The sequence below is a fragment of the Carassius carassius genome, chromosome 42 (assembly GCF_963082965.1).
Source record: "Carassius carassius chromosome 42, fCarCar2.1, whole genome shotgun sequence".
Taxonomy (NCBI): Eukaryota; Metazoa; Chordata; class Actinopteri; order Cypriniformes; family Cyprinidae; genus Carassius; species Carassius carassius.
The window spans coordinates 19,801,365-19,824,551 of record NC_081796.1 but is presented as its reverse complement, the minus strand read 5'-3'; the positions used below and the strand labels follow the sequence as shown (position 1 = coordinate 19,824,551).

General features: G+C 38.9%; 2 protein-coding genes across 3 annotated transcripts; both read right to left on the bottom strand.

Annotated features, from left to right (window-relative positions):
- Nucleotides 1-699: 699 nt before the first annotated feature.
- On the bottom strand, nucleotides 700-9,757 carry LOC132124100 (activated CDC42 kinase 1-like). Of its 2 annotated transcripts, none has more exons than XM_059534907.1 (16): nucleotides 9,086-9,757; nucleotides 8,753-8,930; nucleotides 8,508-8,578; nucleotides 7,694-7,921; nucleotides 7,450-7,602; nucleotides 6,986-7,263; nucleotides 6,783-6,909; nucleotides 6,557-6,703; nucleotides 6,343-6,437; nucleotides 4,385-4,579; nucleotides 3,847-3,938; nucleotides 3,677-3,721; nucleotides 2,211-3,592; nucleotides 2,028-2,123; nucleotides 1,810-1,937; nucleotides 700-1,590 (listed from the first exon to the last, which is right to left on the bottom strand). In XM_059534907.1, the coding sequence occupies exons 1-16, from the start codon at nucleotides 9,131-9,133 to the stop codon at nucleotides 1,584-1,586; spliced, it is 3,270 nt and encodes a 1,089-aa protein (XP_059390890.1). In that variant the 5' UTR covers nucleotides 9,134-9,757; the 3' UTR covers nucleotides 700-1,583. The 2 variants fall into 2 exon arrangements, with proteins under 2 accessions (XP_059390890.1, XP_059390891.1); XM_059534908.1 differs by having other exon boundaries at nucleotides 7,694-7,900.
- A 3,983-nt stretch (nucleotides 9,758-13,740) lies between these two features.
- LOC132124099 (transferrin receptor protein 1-like) lies at nucleotides 13,741-22,840 on the bottom strand. The gene is made up of 17 exons (XM_059534906.1): nucleotides 22,720-22,840; nucleotides 22,363-22,585; nucleotides 21,730-21,901; nucleotides 21,463-21,600; nucleotides 19,591-19,675; nucleotides 19,370-19,498; nucleotides 19,113-19,211; nucleotides 18,547-18,686; nucleotides 18,293-18,453; nucleotides 18,097-18,213; nucleotides 17,926-18,011; nucleotides 17,765-17,828; nucleotides 15,056-15,161; nucleotides 14,866-14,956; nucleotides 14,442-14,675; nucleotides 14,178-14,327; nucleotides 13,741-14,077 (listed from the first exon to the last, which is right to left on the bottom strand). The coding sequence occupies exons 1-17, from the start codon at nucleotides 22,762-22,764 to the stop codon at nucleotides 13,835-13,837; spliced, it is 2,283 nt and encodes a 760-aa protein (XP_059390889.1). The 5' UTR covers nucleotides 22,765-22,840; the 3' UTR covers nucleotides 13,741-13,834.
- Between the last annotated feature and the right edge of the window lie 347 nt (nucleotides 22,841-23,187).

Sequence of the window (23,187 nt, the reverse complement as noted above, 5' to 3'; positions counted from 1 at the left end):
ACACGAACACAAAACCAGTGCAGGTAAAATATATAACTATAATTAGAATACTGAACATCTGGACAAGAGGCAGATAAAATCACAAGCACAGAGCAGAAGCCTCAAATTGCTTAGCCAGATGTCTGTGTGTGATTGATGTAATGTGTGAGACATACAGTTCTGACAGAAGAAAAATGCACATGAAAAAAAAAAAACCTGTAACTCAGTTCCATTCATGTGACAGATAAGGTAATTTCATTAATACAAACTTCCCATCTTCAAACGGAGACTAAGTGAAGTTTCTGTGATATATGAACCTTAACAAAATCGCAAAATGTGTAATGAGTTCAAATTTCCACTTACTTAAAAGTAAGCATCACAGCTAAATCAGAAATTGAGAACAAATGACACTTCATGACATAATGTCTTAAGTGGTCCTGTGATGAAAAAGGAAACTAACAAGGAAATTAATAAATTTCACAGTAAATAAAAAATAAAACAGTAGGTGCAGTATTGTATGCAGTCACCATGGCACATGAAAATGGGTGTATTCTAACATATACCTCACTACACAAGTCTTTTTCATCATCTTTCTCTTTCATCATCTTTCTCATCTCGTTCTCATCCCAGATTATTTTGGCTAAGAGACCATCCTGAGACCATCAAAAAAATTATTTAAAAATATAACCAGCCGTGGGAGATCTGTGGCTGCACAGTCCATGACTGCGACTAATTTGAACACCACTGAATAGTATTAAATGAATGAAAAACTAGTAAATGTTTAAATAAGCAAGAGCAACATCTGTGAACTGCATGCAACATCATGTATGAGAGTTAACAGACGTATGAGCATTATGCATAAACAGGAGCGTAAAGTTGCGGTCACATTAGCGAAGTTTCTTTGAAATTCACCCAGAAGTCACTTTCACACCAAGCAGCTTTCTGTTGGTCATTTGCTAGTGACCAACTTGAACCCACTGTGAAATCTGTGAGGAAATCTTTCACAAGTATACAAACTTTCTGGTCATGTAAATTCCTATTAAAATTACAGGTTTTGCCTGTGAAAATTTGCTCAACAACTGTAAATGTAACACCTCAATGGTCAATATATCCATTTAAAAGCTTATTGTGTCTCTACAATATACCCTGCAATGTCTTTACATAAAATCAGTGGCAAAGTAAAATTACAACTCTTGTCATCTCATAATATTCAATGGCTGTGCTGATAAGATTCACATTATTTCTCCAATTTTCAGATCATCCCTATGCCAGTGCAGAAACATATTCTGAATAAATAAACTACAAACATTTCACAAGCTGAATGCTGAAAAGTCACATAATGCAGTGAAAAGCTAACTTTTTCTATTTTAACACTTATATAACACACAGTCTTAAGTACATGGTTCAGCTGTTCACATTGCACTGCTGTACTTCAAGTAAGTGAATTTTGCATTTGTCTTGCATTGATTATAAACAATAAAGCAATGAATATTCAAATGACCTGCAAATATCTACTGGTCTACAGTCAACGAGCAGTAGATGAAACTCAATTCTCATTAGCTGCAGTGGAATGGAGATTAGCTCTGTTCTTCTACTTCCAGCCATTAGATCCTGACACAAATCAGAAAGATATCAATAAGATGATGTAAAGTGCATCAAAAAAATTTTTTTTACCCCCCCGATACAATTAAAGTCAATGGGGTCCAAACCAACACTGCACCCTATTGATTTTCATTGTATGAACAAAAAACCCTGAGACATAATTACAATTTTATGTTCCACAGAATTTAAAATTTTGTTTTAACAATCCATTTAATCATCATTTACTACCTATGTCTAGATGGACCGAAGGAGTCCAGCATTTGGGTGCTGGCTTGCTCCAGATTCCAGCTACATCTCTCCAGAGCTTCCACACATTCAAGCCGAGCCTTCAAACCCAGTCGAAACAACTGCTCCACCTACATCAGGAATCAATATATATGTAAATGCTCTTTTATTATCAAAAAATGATTTCCCTCTTTTGAGTCTGAAATTAAGCACACAAATACCTTAAGATATTTCACAGCCTCCTGAGCATTCCAGCCGTGTGTCTGAAGGGCCGTTTGACACTCCTCCACAGTCACTCCATGTACTGCCTCCTGCACCTACAGAAACACCCAATCAGTCGTCTTCGAATACCATGACATCACTGATTAGCCAATGGTGAGAACATATGGTGATAAGCTGCTTACTTGTTGGACTATGACACGGTTGTAGGCACCTGCTTGGGTGCTGCTCGACCAGGCCAGACAATTAGAGGTCCCACTGTTGGATGGCCCACTGGTGTAGCTAGGCGAAGTGTTGGGCTTGTTAACTTGCTGTTGAACCATGGGTCTCACAGTGGCCATATTGGTTGTTTTTTTCTCCGCATTTCCCTCAGAGTCCTTTAAGAACCTGTCATACTTGTCCAGGTATGCTGGTTTCTCAGGTAGCAAGTAGTAATGAGTGCTGCTGGCCTTCACACCACCGTACACGATAGGAACGATGCATGGACTCTTGGCTGGAGTCTGGGCCACTTCAGTAGAGACGTAATGAGAACTTGTAGTGGTGGCCGTCGATGTATAAGACATGGCAGAGGAGCTGGATGGCGCGGAAGAATATGACGATGGGGACAGACAGGAACCCAAGGATCCAACGCAACAGAGGCTGGATCTTTGCTGAGGGGAGCCACCTTGGGGCGCCATGGGGCTTGGTGCCCGAGAGTTGGGTTGAGATAGAGCATGATCCCTCGGGGGTATCTGAGGCGGACATCGGCTCCTGTCTTCATTGTCTCCAAGGGAAACTGACAAACTGCTGCCGTAAATCCCTGGCCGCTTAGATGGACGCATGGGTGGGATGGCGATTCTTGGAGGGATTTGAGGCTTGTCCTCATAGGAGGAGGGTAGGATGATCTGGCGGTGTGGGGCGAGAGCTGAAGGAGTCGGGAGGGGTGAAGAAGGGAGGGAACGTCCAGTCGGAGGGACCCGAAGCTTCACCATCACCTCCCTTTGTAGCTCCTTAAAGATGTCTGCTGATTGTGTAAAGGAGTGGGTTTCCTCAGCATGCTTGGTTGGTAGAACGAGATTGTCCTCCATCTTGTGTTTACTATCAATTTTAACATCATCTTCTGATTGAGTCTGTTCAGATATATCGTCTTCCTGTGACACGGATGCATTTATGGAGCTCACTTCCATGTCTTCTTGCTCTGCACACTCCACGGCCACATCGTCATAGGCCGGAAGAGGAGGCAGGGGCCACATTTCCCAATCCACCACTGGAGTAGGGTGCATGGGGTTGGGCAGCGCTCGATTGGGGCTCTGTGGTGGCACCATATCCAAGATGGAAGCAGCGTAGGATGCAGGTGGCTTTGCTGTGATGGGATTGGTGGTCTCTATAATGGGGGAGGGTGATGATGAGCTGAAGCTATCATCTCCAAAGTCAATGAGCGAGACTTCGCTAAGGCGGTCACTCAGACTAGTGCTTTCCCAAGGGCGGAGACGCAAACCCAGGTATGTGGAGGTCTTAAGAGAGAGCTTCTTCACACCTGTCACTATCAAATCATCATCGTCATCCAGCACAGAGTCATAAAATGGTTCTGGAAACAAGTCATCAGGCAAAACTTAGAAATGTGTTTTTGTCATGCAGCATGATTGCAGTGAAGAAGAGAAATGGTTCTTACTCTTAAGAAGAATGGCTGGTTTAGGAGGTCTAGGAGGAGGTTGTTCTGACATAACAGTTGAAGCAGAAAAGATCAGAAATTAAAAAAAGATAAGCGGAGTAAAAAAGAGATGTGATGAATCTGAAGAAGAACAGAACAGCCCAACACAACAAGATCAAATGATTGCTTACTTTTAGACCGGTTTGGAAGTTTAGTGGGCTTCGTTGCATTTAAATCCATCCCAAGAACATCTGGTGGATCCATGGGATTACCAAGGTACAGACTGAACACAAAGCACACTGGGTAAATAACAAAATCCACCTCTACATACTTTCACAAGATACAGTTGTCTAGTGGTTCTCTACAAGGGAGCCAGGGCCCACTGGTGGACTTCTTTTCTAAATTAAAATGCTAAACAACATAAAATCAAGATGGAATTTTTTTCCTACATAAAATAACAAATAAGAAAATATTTTTCCCCTCAATAATTGTTGTTTTTAATTGAAGATCATTTAGTGCTTGAAATATTTGAAATCGCGAAATGAATCATAGTTAATTAATATATATCAAAACTTCCAGAAGTCAAAAAGGTTGAGAATTGCTAGTTTAGAATAATATATTGCTGCTCTCTATTGGTGAAAACAAGTAAAGCAGTCTGTTCCCTGAGAGATCAAAATTCAATAGAGGCTGTTAACAAGAGGTCACTCGTAAAAGGTCATGGTATCTCACTCATCAATCTTGTCAGGGGCACCCCAGCTACGGTGTGGGTCCGTGTCTCCATGGCCTGTGTGGATGAAACTGTGCTTGAGAGGTCGGCTGATGTCGTGAGCAGACAGTCCAGCCACAGAGGTCACCACATTCCTAGGGAACTGTCCTACTTTCAGGGTCTGTCTGTTCTGACCCCTCCACCAGTAGTTCTCTGCTCTGCAGCACAGAAAAACAGGTTTAAAAGTAGAAAAGTAGTAAAGGTTTAAAACTAAAAATAATTGCAATTAATCTTATGGTGATTTTCAAGTTGAATATTACTATGAATACGATTTTTTTATGAATTTATATTAACATACTTAGGTTGACATTCTTATATATATATACACAGGTGCTCGTCATATAATTAGAATATCATCAAAAAGTGAAACTTGTATATTTTATTCATTTATACTACGGGGCCGTTGAATGCCTGAATCTGATTGGCTGACGAATGTTCTGAGGTGTGCAATTATTTTCTGGGAAACGCACAGCGAACGTAGTTCCAGGCAGCTCTCTTGACCGCATTAAAGATTCATATCACTTTGCATAGTTAAACCGTATGATATTATCTGTTAGCATAGTGTAGCAACTTAAAGGCTACACATGACTTTTCTCACTAGCGATGTAACAGCGCTGTTTAGATGTGCTGCAGCAGAAGAGTGTTTAGATACACACATAGGTATGTTAGCCTAATTCACACAAGCTCTCTCTCTCTCTCTCTGTGTGTGTGTGTGTGCGTATGTCTCTGTCGCTCTCGCTCTCTTTCTAATAACTTCATTATTAACTGCATTAGAATGCTATCAACGTCTCAAGCCTCTGTTACCAGCTTTAAAACGACGTTTTGGTACTAGCAAAAGAGGCATTGGATGATTTGCGAGACATGGGTTTCAGCTGTCGCATTCCTTGTGTCAAGCCACTCTTGAACAACAGACAGCGTCAGAAACGTCTCGCTTCAAAAAGGACTGGACTGCTGCTGAGTGGTCCAAAGTTATGTTCTCTGATGAAAGTAAATTTTGCATTTCCTTTGGAAATCAGGGTCCCAGAGTCTGGAGGAAGAGAGGAGAGGCACACAATCCACGTTGCTTGAGGTCCAGTGTAAAGTTTCTGCAGTCAGTGATGGTTTTGGGTGCCATGTCATCTGCTGGTGTTGGTCCACTGTGTTTTCTGAGGTCCAAGGTCAACGCAGCCGTTTACCAGGAAGTTTTAGAGCAATTCATCCTTCCTGCTTCCTGACCAACTTTATGGAGATGCAGATTTCATTTTCTAACAGGACTTGGCACCTGCACACAGTGCCAAAGCTACCAGTACCTGGTATAAGGACCATGGTATCCCTGTTCTTAATTGGCCAGCAAACTCTCCTGACCTTAACCCCACAGAAAATCTATGGGGTATTGTGAAGAGGAAGATGCAATATCCCAGACCCAAGAATGCAGAAGAGCTGAAGGCCACTATCAGAGCAACCTGGGCTTTCATAACACCTATGCAGGGCCACAGACTGAACGACTCCATACCACGCCACATTGCTGCAGTAATTAAAAGGAGCCTCAACTAAGTATTGAGTGCTGTACATGATCATACTTTTCATGTTCATACTTTTCAGTTGGCCTAGATTTCTAAAAATCCTTTCTTTGTATTGGTCTTAAGTAATATTCTAATTTTCTGAGATACTGAATTTGGGATTTTTCTTAGTTGTCAGTTATAATCATCAAAATTAGAAGACATAAACATTTGAAATATATCAGTCTGTGTGTAATGAATGAATAAAATATACAAGTTTCACTTTTTGAATGGAATTAGTGATATAAATAAACTTTTTGATGAAATTCTACTTATATGACCAGCACCTGTATATATATATCCTTTCCTGGACTGTAGGTTGACCGCGACCACACAATACAGCCACATCTAACACCTAACAAAGTGACAAAATATGTCCTCACCTTCCCTCAATTATGGTGATGATGCCATTAGCATGAATTTTAAGTTTGTCTGGCTCATCAAAGTCCTGCAGCGCCCTCATGTCAGTGGGCATTGTCTAAAAGCAAATTAGAAAGATGTCATTGATTAAAACAACTAAAAATTATTTTGACATTCATGTTCAAGGATGTTCTTTTCAGGATATTCACCCTCTGCTGTTAATATCTAAGACTTTACCTCCACAAGGAAGTCCCTGAGGGACACAAATGTTGGCCTGTCTTCAGGTTTAGGCGACCAGCACTGCAGCATGACGTTATAAATGTCCTGTGGACAGTCCTCTGGTTTGATAAGCCTCTCTCCCTCCCTATCGATCTTATGGAGAATCTATACAGAAGGACACACATACAAATGTCACACAGACTTGCAGAAAAATCGATTTCAGGGGTCAGGTGTGAGGGTATACCTGGCTACCATTGAGTCCAACCCAAGGTTCCTGCCCATGAGTGAACATTTCCCACAGTGTAACTCCAAACATCCAAGTATCACTGGCATGGGAGAACGTTCGGGTCTTTAGGCTTTCTGGAGCACACCTGCAAAGCACAGATCATTTTGATGTGGGCTCAGGGAATTATTAATGAGTAGAAGTTGGTGAAGTACTCTTCTCACCAGGCAAAAGGGACTTTGTGATGCTCCTGCATCACATAATGATCATCGTTTTTAGGCAAGGCCCTCATGAGGCCAAAGTCACCAATTTTGATAAGGTCGTTGGAGGCTAAAAGGATGTTGCGTGCAGCCAGGTCTCTGTGAATGAATCGTCGGGACTCCAGGTACGCCATTCCACAGGCGATCTGAACGGTGTAATGGCACAGTACTGATATCAAAATATGACCCTGACGCTTCCTCAAGCGGTCTAACAATGAACCCAATGGGGCAAGTTCTGTCACCTGAAACACACAAAAAAAATGGATAAAGTGCTTTAAAAAGATCACACAAAAGGAACATCATGTACACTAGTGTTTAAACAATCTGTAAAATGTTGTTTCTAAAAGAAGTTCTTGAAAAAAGTGGATTAGTTGTATTTTAAACATTTTTTTGCAACCCCAGAATGCCATTTTTAGTACTTCAATTACCATCTTCATGGGGTGTGTGAGGACAACACCATAGAGACGAATAAGATTGTGGTGGTCCAGGGAATGCATGGCGTTAACCTCCCTTATGAAGTCATCTAAACCTTCTTCCTGTTCCAACAAGTCTGTCTTCAGGCACTTCACAGCCACACTCAGCTACAGCAGAGGAAGAAACGCTATCTATTATATTATTTTGCATATGGATACCTCACCATTACTATAGACACTTATTTTCCTCTTTTCATACCACTCTTCCAGACGGGGCCTGCCATTCTCCACGTTTCACCACTCCGAAAGAGCCATCTCCCAGTTTCTCGTAGAGCGTGAGGTCTCTGTCACTGATGATGCAGGTGAGATTGGCTGGCTGTCCGTCTGGTTGAACTGAGGATGGGGATGAGCTGCGGAACACCCCTGGGGTCTGGGAATCCGAGTCAGGCCGCTTCCCAGTGAACACCTGCTGGCCCAAGCACAGAGACTACGGCTGAGGGTGATTCCACCTGCCTCTGCCTTAAAGATGCAGTAGCTCCTCATACAGTAACCTTTTATAAACCTGGCAGATATCTATATGAAACTTAAATGCTCAAACGGCTTTGAAATCATTCACTTGCATTTACCCGAATTCCTTCTAGCTTGATCAGTATAAGGTCAAGAAGACTTAGCTGATATAAAATGCGAAAGGATTCTTGATCTTAAATAGTGTTGCCATTGTAACGCATCAAACATTAATACTCTTCTGGGATGTTTTTGTGGCTCTTTGCATGCTAAAAAAGTTCATGAAATTCACATACAAAGATGTCGGCCCTTAGGCGTAGGCAAAAGTTAAGAATGGACGTGGAGGGGAGACACTTGTAGCGCCCCCTTTTGACAAAAGCAAAGTCAATTTTACCTACAGTCAGAAACCTTGACAACTAAGAATGGGTAGGAGGAATTAAAACAAGGGAAAAATGAAACAAAATAGAAACCAACTAAAAGTCCATAAAAATAAAACTAGATGGAACCCTTGAATATCTGTTACACAATCAGTCATTTTGGCATTTTTAATTTCAGGATCCACACAATACCTTGCTCATCCATGACTTCCTTTTGCACATGGCCCTTCTCCTTTTCACTGCCTCCCACAGCCGTCTTTGACCTGCACAGCCAGAGAAAGCAGAAAAAACACCAGAAGGACTAAATATAATAAATATGTCAATTATATAATGTATAGTAAATTAATATAAGGCCAAATAAATACAAACATATAAACTATTAATAACAAATTTCAAAACTCATCTCACACACTTAAAACACATGCAACTCCACTCACCTGGTCGGCCCATGCCAATCTTTTCAAGGTCTTCATTTTTGACATAGTCAAAGTGTGAGAGACGTGTGACATTGAGCTCATCACGAATACGCATAAAGTACTGCTGGAGCTGCACGTCAGTGAGCAGCTCCATGAGCCACTCGGTTCCCTCTTCAGACTGCATGTCTCCACCGTCCAGCTGCACACACATCAAATAAGACTTATTGTTTTAAGAATAAACAATCTTATCCTCCACAGTTCTGCTTCTCAAGCAAACCTATCTGATTTTAAGGATATTTAGACATCAAGTTTTTTTTTTTTTTTTTGCTGTTTAGAGAAAACCTTATCTTTTACCTCATCTTTTGCATCATATTGCCGTTGATAGTCTGAGCCCGCCGCCATTTCTACATGGAAAGCAGTATTTTCAGGCACCGTGTGTATGAGTGAACCGCATTCCCTCAGGGTGTGTCCTGTTTTCACAGTAAACTGTCAGGCGTCTCCTCTAATCTGTGAGATATTTGTGTTGGATTCTTCTTCATCCCATCAGCTGCTACAAAAGCAAACTCTTTTATAAGCTCAAGTAGAGAATACAGTGTGTAATCTGATTCCTCGATGAAACAATAGTTGCAGTCTCATGAGAAACTGGGTCTTCTGCTGCAGAACCTCTGCGCAGGCTCCAGAGACCCTTTTGGATGAATGAATCAGTGCACGCAGTGCCTTAAATCCAGTTAATTGCAGCCCTGTCTTGTCTTCCAAACATGCCAGCATCCATCCTCTGTCTCATCTCCTTTAGTCTCAACTCCTTGTCAGATGAACAAAAAGGTCACAGCTTCTTAGCGATAAGGCATTTCCGTCCATTATAAGAGCCTTTTCCAGAAGCAGCATTTTGCTCTCTCTTGCTGAGTCACTGCGATCTGCAGTACGAGTGCAGCAGACCTCAGACACAATCCTTAAAAGCAGTATTGCTGTATAAAACTGAATGTGTTCTAAATGCTCAATGTCCCACTGTTTAGGTATTTATTGATACTTATTTGAATTATTATTCATGGTTAAGTAGTATTGTTTGTAATTAGTTGTTTAAGGCAAAAGAAGTTAGAATGAAGGTAAAATAGGTGAAATTCACAGCATTTAATAAACAAGTTCTGCTCGCGTATTTGAAGGCTTCTATTGGATAAATTAAGGTAAATGTCATATTATGTGACTATGCATTACTTTACCAAGAGCTTTAGAACTACTAGCTATGTCCTGCCTTACGAACAACTGGTACAGCCGAATTGTAACAAACTAGCTAGTAGTTACTAAGCCTCTAGTGTGGACTTATATTCTAATTTAAGTAAGAACTTATTATGAATGGCTGGTCCCACCCTACACAGGACATGATCACCCATTCACTACTGATGAATTATGCAGTCTCCCATGTGAGTAAGGGGAAGCATGTCCAACACCCAGAAATAAATCCGCCCCCAGATGTACATATTTATTCACACTTTCTCACTAAACACCTAAACCATCAGAAACCACCCGCTGAGTGTGATGACAGCACGTCCTAACTATGAAAATGATGCAGTAACCCTTGGCAACTACAGTTTGACTATAGCAGACAGAATGCCACATGGCATCTCTTTCCCTTTTAGAGATCCCCTACGCACATGAGGAAACTCTGAATCCGTAAGATAAGAGATGTAACACACTGGCCTCATAAGAGCCTCATAAGTTTAAAGAACTAAATATAGCCTTGCTTATTGACCCAACTAGGCATTTATGGTCAAGTGCTATCCAGCGGTCTTACCTAGATTTAGGTCAGTCCTGAGGTCTTTAGAAAATGTCCACTAAATACATGCTGATGTCAGAGACCGTCCTCCTGCGGTCCAGTGTTTGACAGCGCGATGGCAGGCAAATATGAGCCAAATCAAGGCCACTTCTGACTGGTCAACCTCAAACTGCAAAACTGCGGAGATGAATGAACATAGAAGGAGTTGAGCTGTGATAACCTTGTTACGTGTCTTCACAAACATTTGACATCACTTCAGAGGTTTACACATATGTATGTAGGAGGAAGATCATGAATCATATAAACATCATCCTTGAATCATCATGACTGCTTTCCTGCCCTAATTATACAAATACCCCCCCCCCCCCCCCCCGTTTTATTATTATTATTTGATTATTATTATTTATATTAGCTTAAATCTACCAGAAATATTAATCAGAACAGATCCAAAAAGAAATAAAATCGTATCGCGTTTTCCACCTGGATTTCAGGGACCACACGCGCGTTCCGAGTCCGCTCGGGCCCATGCTGTCTAGATAGGCATAGCGCTAGGTTTTGAGACACGGCCATAGTCTACTTTATTTTCAGATACAGAATCGGACATAAATAACGCTAATTCAAAAAAGCGTAAGAAACCAATCTATATGTAGATAGTTGAGTTCAACCAAATGGGCATTAAAGGTCGGTGTTATCCGTACTGATCTCAGGCTCTGGAGTGATGCAGTCATTAGGATGGTTAACGCGGCGCAGTGGTACCTGCATCGATTCCCTAACATTCAGTACCGCGGCCCGAGCTTACATTCATGCTGTTTTGAGTAAGTGATATTTCAAACACAGTCAAATTATTTACTTACCTTTTAAATTGTAATTTGAAACAGTATTAGCTACTCAGCCGTCGTAATCCTTCTTCAGCCTCAGTACACGGATGGATCTCGCTCTTAAAGCGACAGAAGCTTTTTACGCAGACAAGTGTGCGGAGGAGACAGCGTTCTCAATGGGAATCTTGAATTGACCGTGGTTCTTAAATTAATGTAAATATTATTAATAAAGTCTGAATCTAAACATGTACATGTGAATTATAACATTATTTTGTCCATTGAATCTGCCCTATATTGTGACTACAGGGTTAGTGGTCGTAGTAGCCTATAGTGGAACATTTTAAGGTAATTTACTATAACATCACTAACTGATACCCATCGTATCATTTGTTACAGGCTTTAATAGTGAATACAATACACTGAGCAGCCTACACTCACTGGTTTTCATGGTGCATTGTGGGGATTTTTTCAATCACTGCATTACATTGTCCTTTCTATTGAGGACCACCAACTAATTATTTCCTAAAACTAATCCAATTACAAATACACTAGATTATACTGCACACCTTTTGGCACTATTAGAATTAAGATTTTAATTAGATGATTTCAGAAAATTACAGATCTGTTCCAAATCCCGTAAAGTGTCTTGTGAGGTAAGAAAATATTAGTAGTCTTACACAACAATAAAATTCTTTTTACGCCAGAGTTTATTACAGAACGAAGGTCAACAGATATTGGATAAAAACAAGTTTTAACAATCAATAGCAATCAAAGGTTGCAACCACAAAACATCTAGACATATTTGAATGATCAATTGTCTGTGCTATTTATTTTGATTCATATGAATTTAGTAAATCAAACACTGCTTTTCTAGAAGCGTTCATTCTTAAGTTGAGAATCATATCTAGTAATTTATTTAGCCATTACATTCTGCTTGAAACAGATAATTTGCTTTGTTTTAACATAATCTGTGATGTTTACATTTATTTCATGCACAATTCTACATGCTATGAAAGACCAAACACATTCCGTAACTTTCTGGTAAGTGCCACAATGAGGAAAAAAAAGACTAGCATGCAATACACACTTGGAAAAATCCCCCCACCAAAAACTTTGTCTGAAATGTGTATAAACATGAAACCGTTATGTATAATCAGCAGTAAGCTAAAGTCACACCATATCCTAATAATTATGGAATACGACCACATCCTCTTTTGTAACGCCTGCCTTATAGAAAAAAAGAACAGATACAGAAATAAGCAACCAAAAGTCAAACATAATATAAAAAAAAATTAAAAGCAGAAACAGGCCAGAAAACTTATATTATCTGAAACAAGAACCCATTGATACACTGAAAGAAACTGACAATGAAAAACAAAACACGACTAGATGTCATGACTAGATGTAACAATCATCTTCAACAGTTACCCAGATTACAGTTATTAATAGTAACGAAGGAGGAAATAAGCCACACAAAAACAGGATAATGAAAAATAAATATTTACATAAACTATGGGAAACACTGTACCCGATAATTTGATCCACCCTACAGTGAAATATGAGGATCACTGTCCTCGATATATACACGTCGGTAGGCAAAAACTACCTACTAACACTCCACATTATGGAAGACACTGCTCCCGATAATGGATTTAGAATAGAAATATAAATGTTACATAGAAATGCTGTTGTCACAAATATGCTTGAGTCCATGTATTTGGCCAAAATGGAAACTAGCCTTGCCAATTCTTTACATCGTATCAGATCAAGAAGAACAAAAAAGATACTTTAATACAAGGATATCTGTAAAAAAAAACATTATTCAAAATCTCAAATTTTGCCAATTTAGGGCTTTGCTTCAAAAATACAGTGGAACTGCTTCGTAATATTAAAACAGGTGCTTTTGAGCTTACCGTACTTCCTCAAGCACCTGTAACAAGAGACATTTCTAATGCCAGCTGTTGGTAACATGTATTTCTTTTAGCAGATGCTGCTTTTAAGAACTGACAGTATAACAGTCACAATTATGGAAGTCACTGCTTCCGATAATTAAAAAAAATAAAAAAATAAAGACATCTTTTATAGTGAACACTGTCACTGATAAATAAATAAGAAATAAATATATTATGGTCCTCATTTGGTCACAGAGGCTGAGTTGGGGTTTTACACAAGGTGCGAAAGGAACTAAAACTCCCAAGTAGTGACCGAGGACAAGATTTACTCAGTACGTACATGTGCAAATTGATAACGGTGTCATGGATTAGAAGGGACAAATTTAACCTCACATGCACCTTAAAATAATTTCCAGAGCTAGTTAGTTCTTAATATAATTAAAGATCGTACACAGTTTAATTTAAAGTTTTCATATCAGAAATTTTGAAGATAAGCTTGGTCAAAATTCATTGTTCCAAATAAATTCAGATATACTTCATAGTGACACAATTATACTTGTGTATCTAGAAACATTTTCAAGCAAAATCAATGACAAGTTGGTTGATGCAACAGTGATAAACACTAGATCTCGTTGTCCAAGGACCAGATATCTCCAGCCAGGTCATTGGCACAGCCCTGGATGGTCCAGGTGAGTAGAGCGAACTTGTTTAAGACCTGGTCTATGTCGAAGCTTGTCTTCATTTCATATACATCACCAAAGTACTTTTCCAGGTCTGTGGTGGTTTGCCACCCATTACCAAAGAAAATGTGGCGGAACGGGACTTCTCTCAAAGAAACGTAAGGAGAGAGAAAACTTTTCTCCACCTTAAAAGATTAAGAAAACAACAAAAACATGAGAACTTGGCCAATATGTATTGAGCAATGATACAAGACGAGCCTAGAAAGACCAAGAGAATAACTTCACCTTCATTATGCGGTTATTGATTATGCGACACATCTCCATATCATACAGGTCGGTATTCCCTATGTCAGTATTAAGGGAGGCTGCGGCACGACTATAGGAGCTTTTTGCAGCATTCAGCCACTTCGTTGACAAAGACTCAATTTTACTGACCTGTTAAAAGAACATTGAGAGACAATGAAGTTAGGTTAGTTTATTTTAGTTCAAGAGTTTTTACTGTATTTTTTTTTATTGCAAAGACATAATTCATAAGACAAAAAGCATTACGTTGTTCTTTTTGAGGACATCAACATGCTGGATGATGGCGCTCACATGGTCTGTGATGACATCAGAATACTTGCTAACATCTAGTTTGAGGATGTGGTCATGGACGAGCCGGAGGGCCATTTGCCCAGCAACCTGAGCAGCAAGCACTGACAACTCAACCACTTTCTGATTGGTGATGCTGTCTAAGTGAGCTTTATCATCCAGATTTGTTCCAAAAAACTCTTTAGCAGAGGCCTAGTGGAAGAACATCATAAAATGAGTATGCAAACATTTGGATGACGCTTATGAACAGAGCAACATTTTTAGCTGTCAGACTCATAAAGCCCTTGAGCTTGAATTATAAGTAAATGGCTTGTGGAGAGTACACCATGATTATAAGAATTATTATTATTTTATTAAACTGACAGGCAGATGAAACACTTACTGGAGGAGAGACAAAACTAAAAGACACGGATGGGATTCCAGACATGGCCAGAAAAGGATATGCGCTATCATCCATCTGCATGGTTTCCAGCCTGAGCACGAAACAGATTCATGTATATCATATTACCACAGAAACAATCATGACTATACAGATATTTCCATCATTAAAACACAAATCAAAGCAGATTTACTCATTTATCTGTAGAAGGCTTGAACTGGAACTTTTGACCTTTACCACGGTCTTCTTCAGAAGGGTCTGCAACAAAGGACTCGCAGAAGCTCTAAAGTAACCTGCACCTGTAGATTAAAGAGAAATGTATAAGATTTTTAAAGAATAGGGAGAAAAGCAGGAAACAGGAGTGGGAATGGAATGAGTGGAAACTCGAACCACTACATGCGCACCACCAAATTTCATAGGTTCACAGGCACTAATATGTACTTTTGTTAATGCAAACATAACAGATTTAAATGTAATTTTAAAATGAAGGATGAAGTGATAAAAGTGCCATGTGTCTCTCCCAACATGATGTGTTTTTACAGCAAAGTCAAAATCTTGGAATTTCCATTTGATATGGAAGGGTTTAATGAACAAATACGTGCAAATCTGAACAGGCACAACAGAGATAATTTATATGCATTTAGGTTACACTTTACAATAAGGATCATTAGATAACAACTTTAGGTAACATGAACTAAGAATGAATAGTACTTCTACAGCATTTATTCATCTTAATTAATGTCAATTCCAAATTTACTAATGCATTATTAAAATCAAACTTTGTGCTTGCTAACATTAGTTAAAGGTGTAGTGTGTAAATTTTAGCGGTGAAGTTGCGAATGTAAGGCAACCCATGGTGTATGTACAGTAGACAGAAATTGCTGAATGTATTAAAACATAACGGTTTAAGTAAGATCTTTATACACTTCTGAAAAAATATTAATGTATATTATTTTGCTTTTCTGTCAATAGATCTTTGTAAAAATTACACATTGCACCATTAATGCACTGTGAACTAACATGAACTAACAATGAACAACTGTATTTTCATTAACTAACATTAACAAAGAAATAAATACTGTAATAAATTTATTTTTCATTGTTTGTTCATGTAAGTTAATACATTAACTAATATGAACTAATGGAAACTTATTGTAAAGAGTTAACTTCATTTATGTATCTATTAGTCATAATGGGCAAGACCTAAGAAAATATGGGCCAATTTTCACAAAATTGGGCACACTTACTTGTTTTCACACAATGTGAAAGTGAAAAGTGAAAGTGACGTGACATCCAGCCAAGTATGGTGACCCATACTCAGAATTCTTGCTCTGCATTTAACCCATCCGAAGTGCACACACACAGCAGTGAACACACAGCTGGAGCAGTGGGCAGCCATTTATGCTGCGGCGCCCGTGGAGCAGTTGGGGGTTCGATGCCTTGCTCAAGGGCACCTAAGCACTGTACATGCACTCCCCCCACCCACAATTCCTGCCGGCCAGAGACTCGAACTCAAAACCCTTCGATTGCAAGTCCGACTCTCTAACCATTAGGCCAATACTTCCCGTATGACTATGTGCATTTTAATAATGGTTGGAAATTCAGATATGAAGTTATTAACCAGTAAAATCTGACTGCCTACTGGCAGATATGTTTTATGCAGCCAATTCAGCTTAATGCGTTACTGTACAGTACAGACCAAAAGTTTGGACATACCTTCTCATTCAAAAAGTTTTCTTTATTTTCATGACTATGAAAATTGTAGAGTCACACTGAAGGCATCAAGGGCTATTTGACCAAGAAGGAGAGTGATGGGGTGCTGCGCCAGATGACCTGGCCTCCACAGTCACTGGACCTGAACCCAATCGAGATGGTTTAGGGGTGAGCTGGACCGCAGACAGAAGGCAAAAGGGCCAACAAGTGCTAAGCATTTCTCGGGGAACTCCTTCAAGACTGTTGGAAGACCATTTCAGGTGACTACCTCTTGAAGCTCATCAAGAGAATGCCAAAAGTGTGCAAAGCAGTAATCAAAGCAAAAGGTGGCTACCTTATTTTCCGGACTATAAGTCACACTTTTTTTCATAGTTTGGCTGGTCCTGCGACTTATAGTCAGGTGCGACTTATTTATCAAAATTAATTTGACATGAACCGAGAGGAATGAACCAAGAGAAAACATTACCATCTATAGCCACGGCCCGCGAGAGGGCGCTATATGCTGCTCAGTGCTCCTGAAGCCTACCACTGAGCAGCATAGAGCGCCCTCTCGCGGCTGTAGACGGTAATGTTTTCTCTTGGTGCTTGGGTCTAAATAAATGCGACTTATAGTCCAGTGCGACTTATATGTTTTTTTTCCTCGTCTTGACGTATTTTTGGACTGATGCGACTTATACTCAGGTGCGACTTATAGTCCGAAAAATACGGTACTTTGAAGAACCTAGAATATGACATATTTTCAGTTGTGTCACACTTTTTTGTTATGTATATAATTCCATATATAATTTCACATGTGTTAATTCATAGTTTTGATGCCTTCAGTGTGAATCTACAATTTTCATAATCATGAAAATAAAGAAACCTCTTTGAATGAGAAAGTGTGTCCAAACTTTTGGTCTGTACTGTATGTGCCAAATTTCAACTTTCAATCATATTGTTATGGATTTTCAGTTGTAACACCCCTTATACAAGAGGAGCTGCATATAATTTTATGCCAGACAAAGAAGAGGAAGAGGAGGAAAAGTCTTAGCTAAAAATAAGAGATACTACTTAGTACCATAACACATTATTAATTTATCGTGACATCCCTAGTAAATATACAAGTAATTTTTTTGTCATTTACAAAAATTGTAAATGGATGAACAAAAGTTTATAATAAATATTTGTCACTTGAACACAGCAAACTTACCAGTAACAACACCATCTAAACTGATGTAAGTAAAGGCTTTTCGATCCAGTGATGCCCAGTATCCCTGAAAAGCAAAAGACAGCACATTAAAAAAACCTGCATTTCGATTCAAACCATGTGTAATTATTCAAGCCAAGCACAGATGACATCAGCACACAAACCTCAAGCCATTCAGTAACTCCGACGTTACCAAAATCCCCTGCAGTCCAGCTGGCAAACACAATGCTTCTTTTGGGTCTGAAACCCTCTATGATGATGAGGATGAGGAGTGAGTGTATGCCACAAAAATACACCCTCAGACTCTATTTGAAAACAGGTGCGTAAAGACATACCTTTCTTCAACTCAGTGAAAACCCTCGCAAGCTCCAGCAGAAGAGTAGTGCCAACTGTAGACTTGGCATATCCCAAGCTCAAGGAGTCCCTTTGCGCTCCAATCACAACATAACGATCTGCCGGATTCACATCACCACAGTTAGATCACAGACATTTTGTTCTATAAATGTATTTGAGCAAAAAGCACAAACTCACCAGGGTCCACGTATCCTTTGATGACTCCAAACACATTATGGATCTTAGTGTGGGCAAGATTATTATTGACTTCTACGGTTATGCGGTCATTCTCGCTTCCCAACTTGTATGTGGGGAGGTTACCCTTAAATCTATTAGGGGCATCATCCCCTCCCATATTTCTGTGAGAAATTTGAGAACACCAATTAAGCTTTCTGTTTCTCAAAACAGTATTTTTTTTGAATTATCAAAGTAAACAAAAACCTATAACATACTTAAAGATTTCACGTGCTTTGTTAGCAGTGATGGTTTGGGCGAGTATTCCAGGAAGACCAGAGGACTTGGCAGGAGGAAACTGTGTGTGATTAAAAGATGGGAATCCTGGGGTGTAAGGATCACCTGATCCAAGGTGGACCTGTAATTAAGAACCGGAATATGTAAATAAATGTGCTTGCTTTATTTTTTACTGTCACAGGTAGTGATTTTTAATGAATCATATGAGTAGGGATATAACAATGCAAAACAAGCTGGTTCAAATAACATGCAAATATGAGACGATTCAAATCGGCTGAGATGTTAAACATCAACATCAACATCTCAAAACAGTTGGTGGTGGGAGTTTATATGAATGTAGATTATACGCCCTAAACAGGAGTCAACATTAAATCCCTTTTTTTTCTAATTTAGAAATTGTCTTTGCCTTCATCATAAAAAAGTATATATACATAAAATAAAATATTTATATTACAAAATAATATTAAGCAAATAAATTTCATTTTAATCTATAAATTTAAAAAAATAATCAATAAACATATGAATATTATTCTTTGGCATAACTTACATGACCATAGAGATCAATATCCTCAGATATTATGTTATAGTCAGCTGGGTCTGGGTAGATCAGAGCTGCTATAGCACCCATTTTAGCTGCATTCATAACCTACAATGGTGACAAACATAATTTGATCAGCACTTGCAAAAAGTACCAGACTGTTACTATTAATAAAGTTGGACACAAATGATCATGAGTCTCTTAGAAAAAATACTGTATATAGTCACAAGGAAGATTAACTTTTTGACCCGTTACTCATAAATCACCTTCTGTGCCATGCTGATGTTTCCAGCTCTCATCAGTACAACAGATCCATTTAGACTCAGTCTGTATGTTTCATTCTGCACAGTCTCAAAGTCAGAAAGCTGACCATAGTTGGCGTACACCACTCTGCCCTGTAAAAATAATTACAAAGTAGGCTGACTAACAAAAGAAAAAGAAAATACAGAAAGACAAGTGTTTCCAGCAGGGAAAGCGGAAGGCTCACCTCTTTACGTCCTGTTTCACTGTAAGCCAAGAACCCATTTGGACGGATACTCACTGACCCAAATTCAACCTTGTTGGGTTTGGACCTGTTACAGTTAAATACAGTCCAAATTATAAATAACATATCCAAAGAAAGAGTAAAAGCTATGATTGCATTTGCAAAGGTGTTCAATGTGGTTTTTAGCATGTTGTCGTGTGGGGTTAAGGGTCTTCAGAGAGGTTTTAGAGTGCAATGTATTTGTTAACATGTACCTATGTTTTATTTTGTTCAGAGAGGGTTTAGGCCTATTTTGCATTCGCTAGTGTGTCTCTATTAGGGCTGGGTATCGATTCAGCTGTTCCAGATCGATTCAATTTCAATTCACAAGCTCTCAAATCGATTCGATTCTCGATTCGATTTTCTATACTCTATTCTCGATTCAACTCAATGAATATAGATATAATACAAATACTATATTTAAAAAAAAAAATTAAGAGCCACAAACCTGTATATTAAACTCTTATTTAAAGTACACTTGGGTACATTAAAACAGAACCCATCTCTAATTATCAAATGCATAGAATTATGTTAAATAAATACAATGGAATTTTGATGCAAGATGAAAAACGTATGCTGCAAAAAGTCAGAACAGTCGCATTCCTTGATCAAACAGGATCAAGTTATTTCATTTTTAAGATAAAATAATCATTAAAAAAAATCGATTCGTGGCCTTTGAGAATCGATTTTGAATAGACCACATTTTAAAAAACAATTACCCAGCCCTAGATTTTATTGGTGTTCAGAGTGGTTTTTAGCTGTTATGCACTTGTTAACAAGCTGTATTAAACCCAAAGTATAATTCACTTGTACAGTATGTGTGATGTGAATTTCATCATTAGAATAGTATGCGCACCACAAGATTTTTATAACCATGCGTACTTTGTATGTGCAGGTCTCACATACACATTTAATTAGTTTTGCACTAATCCATTGTTCCACAAGTAGAAAACTAAACTAGAGACAGAACAACAACAGAAACAAAACTGTGGAGACACGAAAAAATTGAGTTATAACTTTAGTTTAAAAGAGTACAAAGACATTTTTATAGGTTATAATGTCTGGAGAAAAATAGAGCAGATATTGTACTAAAGATGTAGCTTTCTAGAGCACGTGTCGACTGCTTGCGTTCGCGAACACTGTCATATGGAGTATACTTTGAAAGGTTGCGTGTGTACACATAAAAAATTCTGAGGTATACTTTGGGCTTTAGGTTTTTACTGTGTTCAGAGATGTTTTGAGTGTGTTATGTGCAAATTAGTGTTACTACTTGTTTTTTTTTTTTGTATTCAGTGTGGTTTTAGTGTGTTAACCTGTGGCTCGTTGGTCTAGGGGTATGATTCTCGCTTGGGGTGTGAGAGGTCCAGGGTTCAAATCCCGAATGAGCCCTCTTCTGTCTTTAGGGAAGTTGTGGCCTAATGGTTAGAGAGTCTGACTCACAATCAAAGGGTTGTGAGTTCGAGTCTCGGGCCAGCAGGAATTGTGGGTGGGGGGAGTGCATGTACAGTGCTTAGGTGCCCTAGAGCAAGGCACCGAACCACCAACTGCTCCCTGGGCGCCGCAGCATAAATTGCTGCCCACTGCTACGAGTGTGTGTTCACAGTATGTGTGTTCACTGCTGTGTGTGTGCACTTTGGATGGCTTAAAAAGCAGAGCACGAATTCTGAGTATGGGTCACCATACTTGGCCATATGTCATGTCACTTTCACTTTTATATGACTTTTAGAATGTTGCTATGCAAGCGCTAAGGTGTTCTGAGCTGTTTGAGACTGCTGCTATGCAGTTACGGAGGTGTTTTGAGAGGTTTTATTTTGCTGTAATGTAGCTGATACTGACTTGTCAGGATACTGTAGCTTCACAAAGTGTTCATCAACCCAGGGGTCCATTTTCAGTTGCGTGAAAATATTATGGATCTTATCAGCTAACTCGTTATCTGCAAATGATCCTGCTTTACGGTCACTCTGGGATAACTCGCTTGATGGAAGAGGAACAGAAAATCAGAGAAGTTCAATAACAGATGTGTGTACTTTAAGTTAAGCTATCACAATTGTTTTAATGTTTAAAACTCACAATGAGCAATAATATTAGATAATTTACAGTTACCTTAATCTATCTTCAATGGCTTTAGAGGACAGTTTAACATTCAGAAGTCTAACAAGATCACTCCAATCCAAAGAAGGTGGATAATTTGGCAGAACTTCTTGAATAGGTGGAACTCTCGAAGGGCAGGGAGCCGACTCAGACTTAAGGAGTGCAGAGTATCCAATGAGTAAACCTGAGACATGGAAAATGTAAAAGGAAAACTATGAGTGTCGTTTCTCATACTTTCTCACATGAGCAGTATAAATGGCTCACTGAAAAACCCAATTTTGCTTGATCACTCACAGGGGTCAAGCATTTTTTTTAACTCACCACTGTCCCTGGCAACCAATTTAATATCTCTTCTAACATAAAAAAATAAATAAAAAATTCTACTCGTGTCTATATTCTAATTTGTGTTTCTTTATATTTACATGGCCCTATGAGTTCCACAATGAGGACAGAATGGATCCTTTTCAGTAATGAATTCAATCAAACTGTGACATGCAAAAAAAGGGCCGCTATTTAAATATGAAAGTACAGAATTTGGGAATAAATAAAACTGATTTCATACGGTCCATTATTACATAATAATGATATTCATTCACCTATAGTAAAAAACTGAATAAACAGCAAACAAACAAAAAAATACCTCACCTACAAAAAAGATGACCAGCACTCCAACCACCCAAACCAGAATCCTCCACCTGTTCCATGGCCTAGAATGACTGGTTCTTGTGTACGTGTCATTTTGCACGGGTCCTAGTTCTGTTCCATCCATTTCCTCCTCACCATCTGCACAAAGCTTGACCTCCACGCGGCTGCTCTCTCCATCAGGATTCTGAGATCGATTGAACTGGGTATACAAGCTACTGTTTACCTATTAACAGAGGGGAAAAAAGTAGGCTCCAAGTTCCAGAGAAATATATACAGTATATATTTAAAGTATTAAGTATTGTACTTAAAATATCAAAGATGTTTTAAGACAACAAGTTTGTCAAAAACAGAACTTACTATTTTTGAAAACTTCATTCTGGCCTGATCAATTGTTCCTGCCATGGAATCTGAAATGGAAGAGATATTAAATATCTTTAGCAACACACAGTTTCTCAGAAGAACCTGCTTGGACGAAGTGCTCTTTTTGAAGCCTCTGAATTCATAAACACAGCCCTCCTTGTTCAAAGTCCAAAAATGTTTTCATCCACTGAAAAAGGTAGTAGACTTTTGATTCGTTGATCTCCGCCCAAAACCCCCGCCCTATATAGTGGCTCTCCTGGTTGTTAGCAGTGGATAAAAATCAATATGGAGATTATATTATGTTGATAATGCGACGTGCACCACAAACATTCACTAATCTAGTGATCCATTAAATGATTTACACTAAACAAAGGAAGCTATAGCAAAAAATACAAAACTGAAAAAAATACTATGTTTTGAAAATATAAGTAATCAAAACTGTTCATCAAAACAGTTGCTGGACAT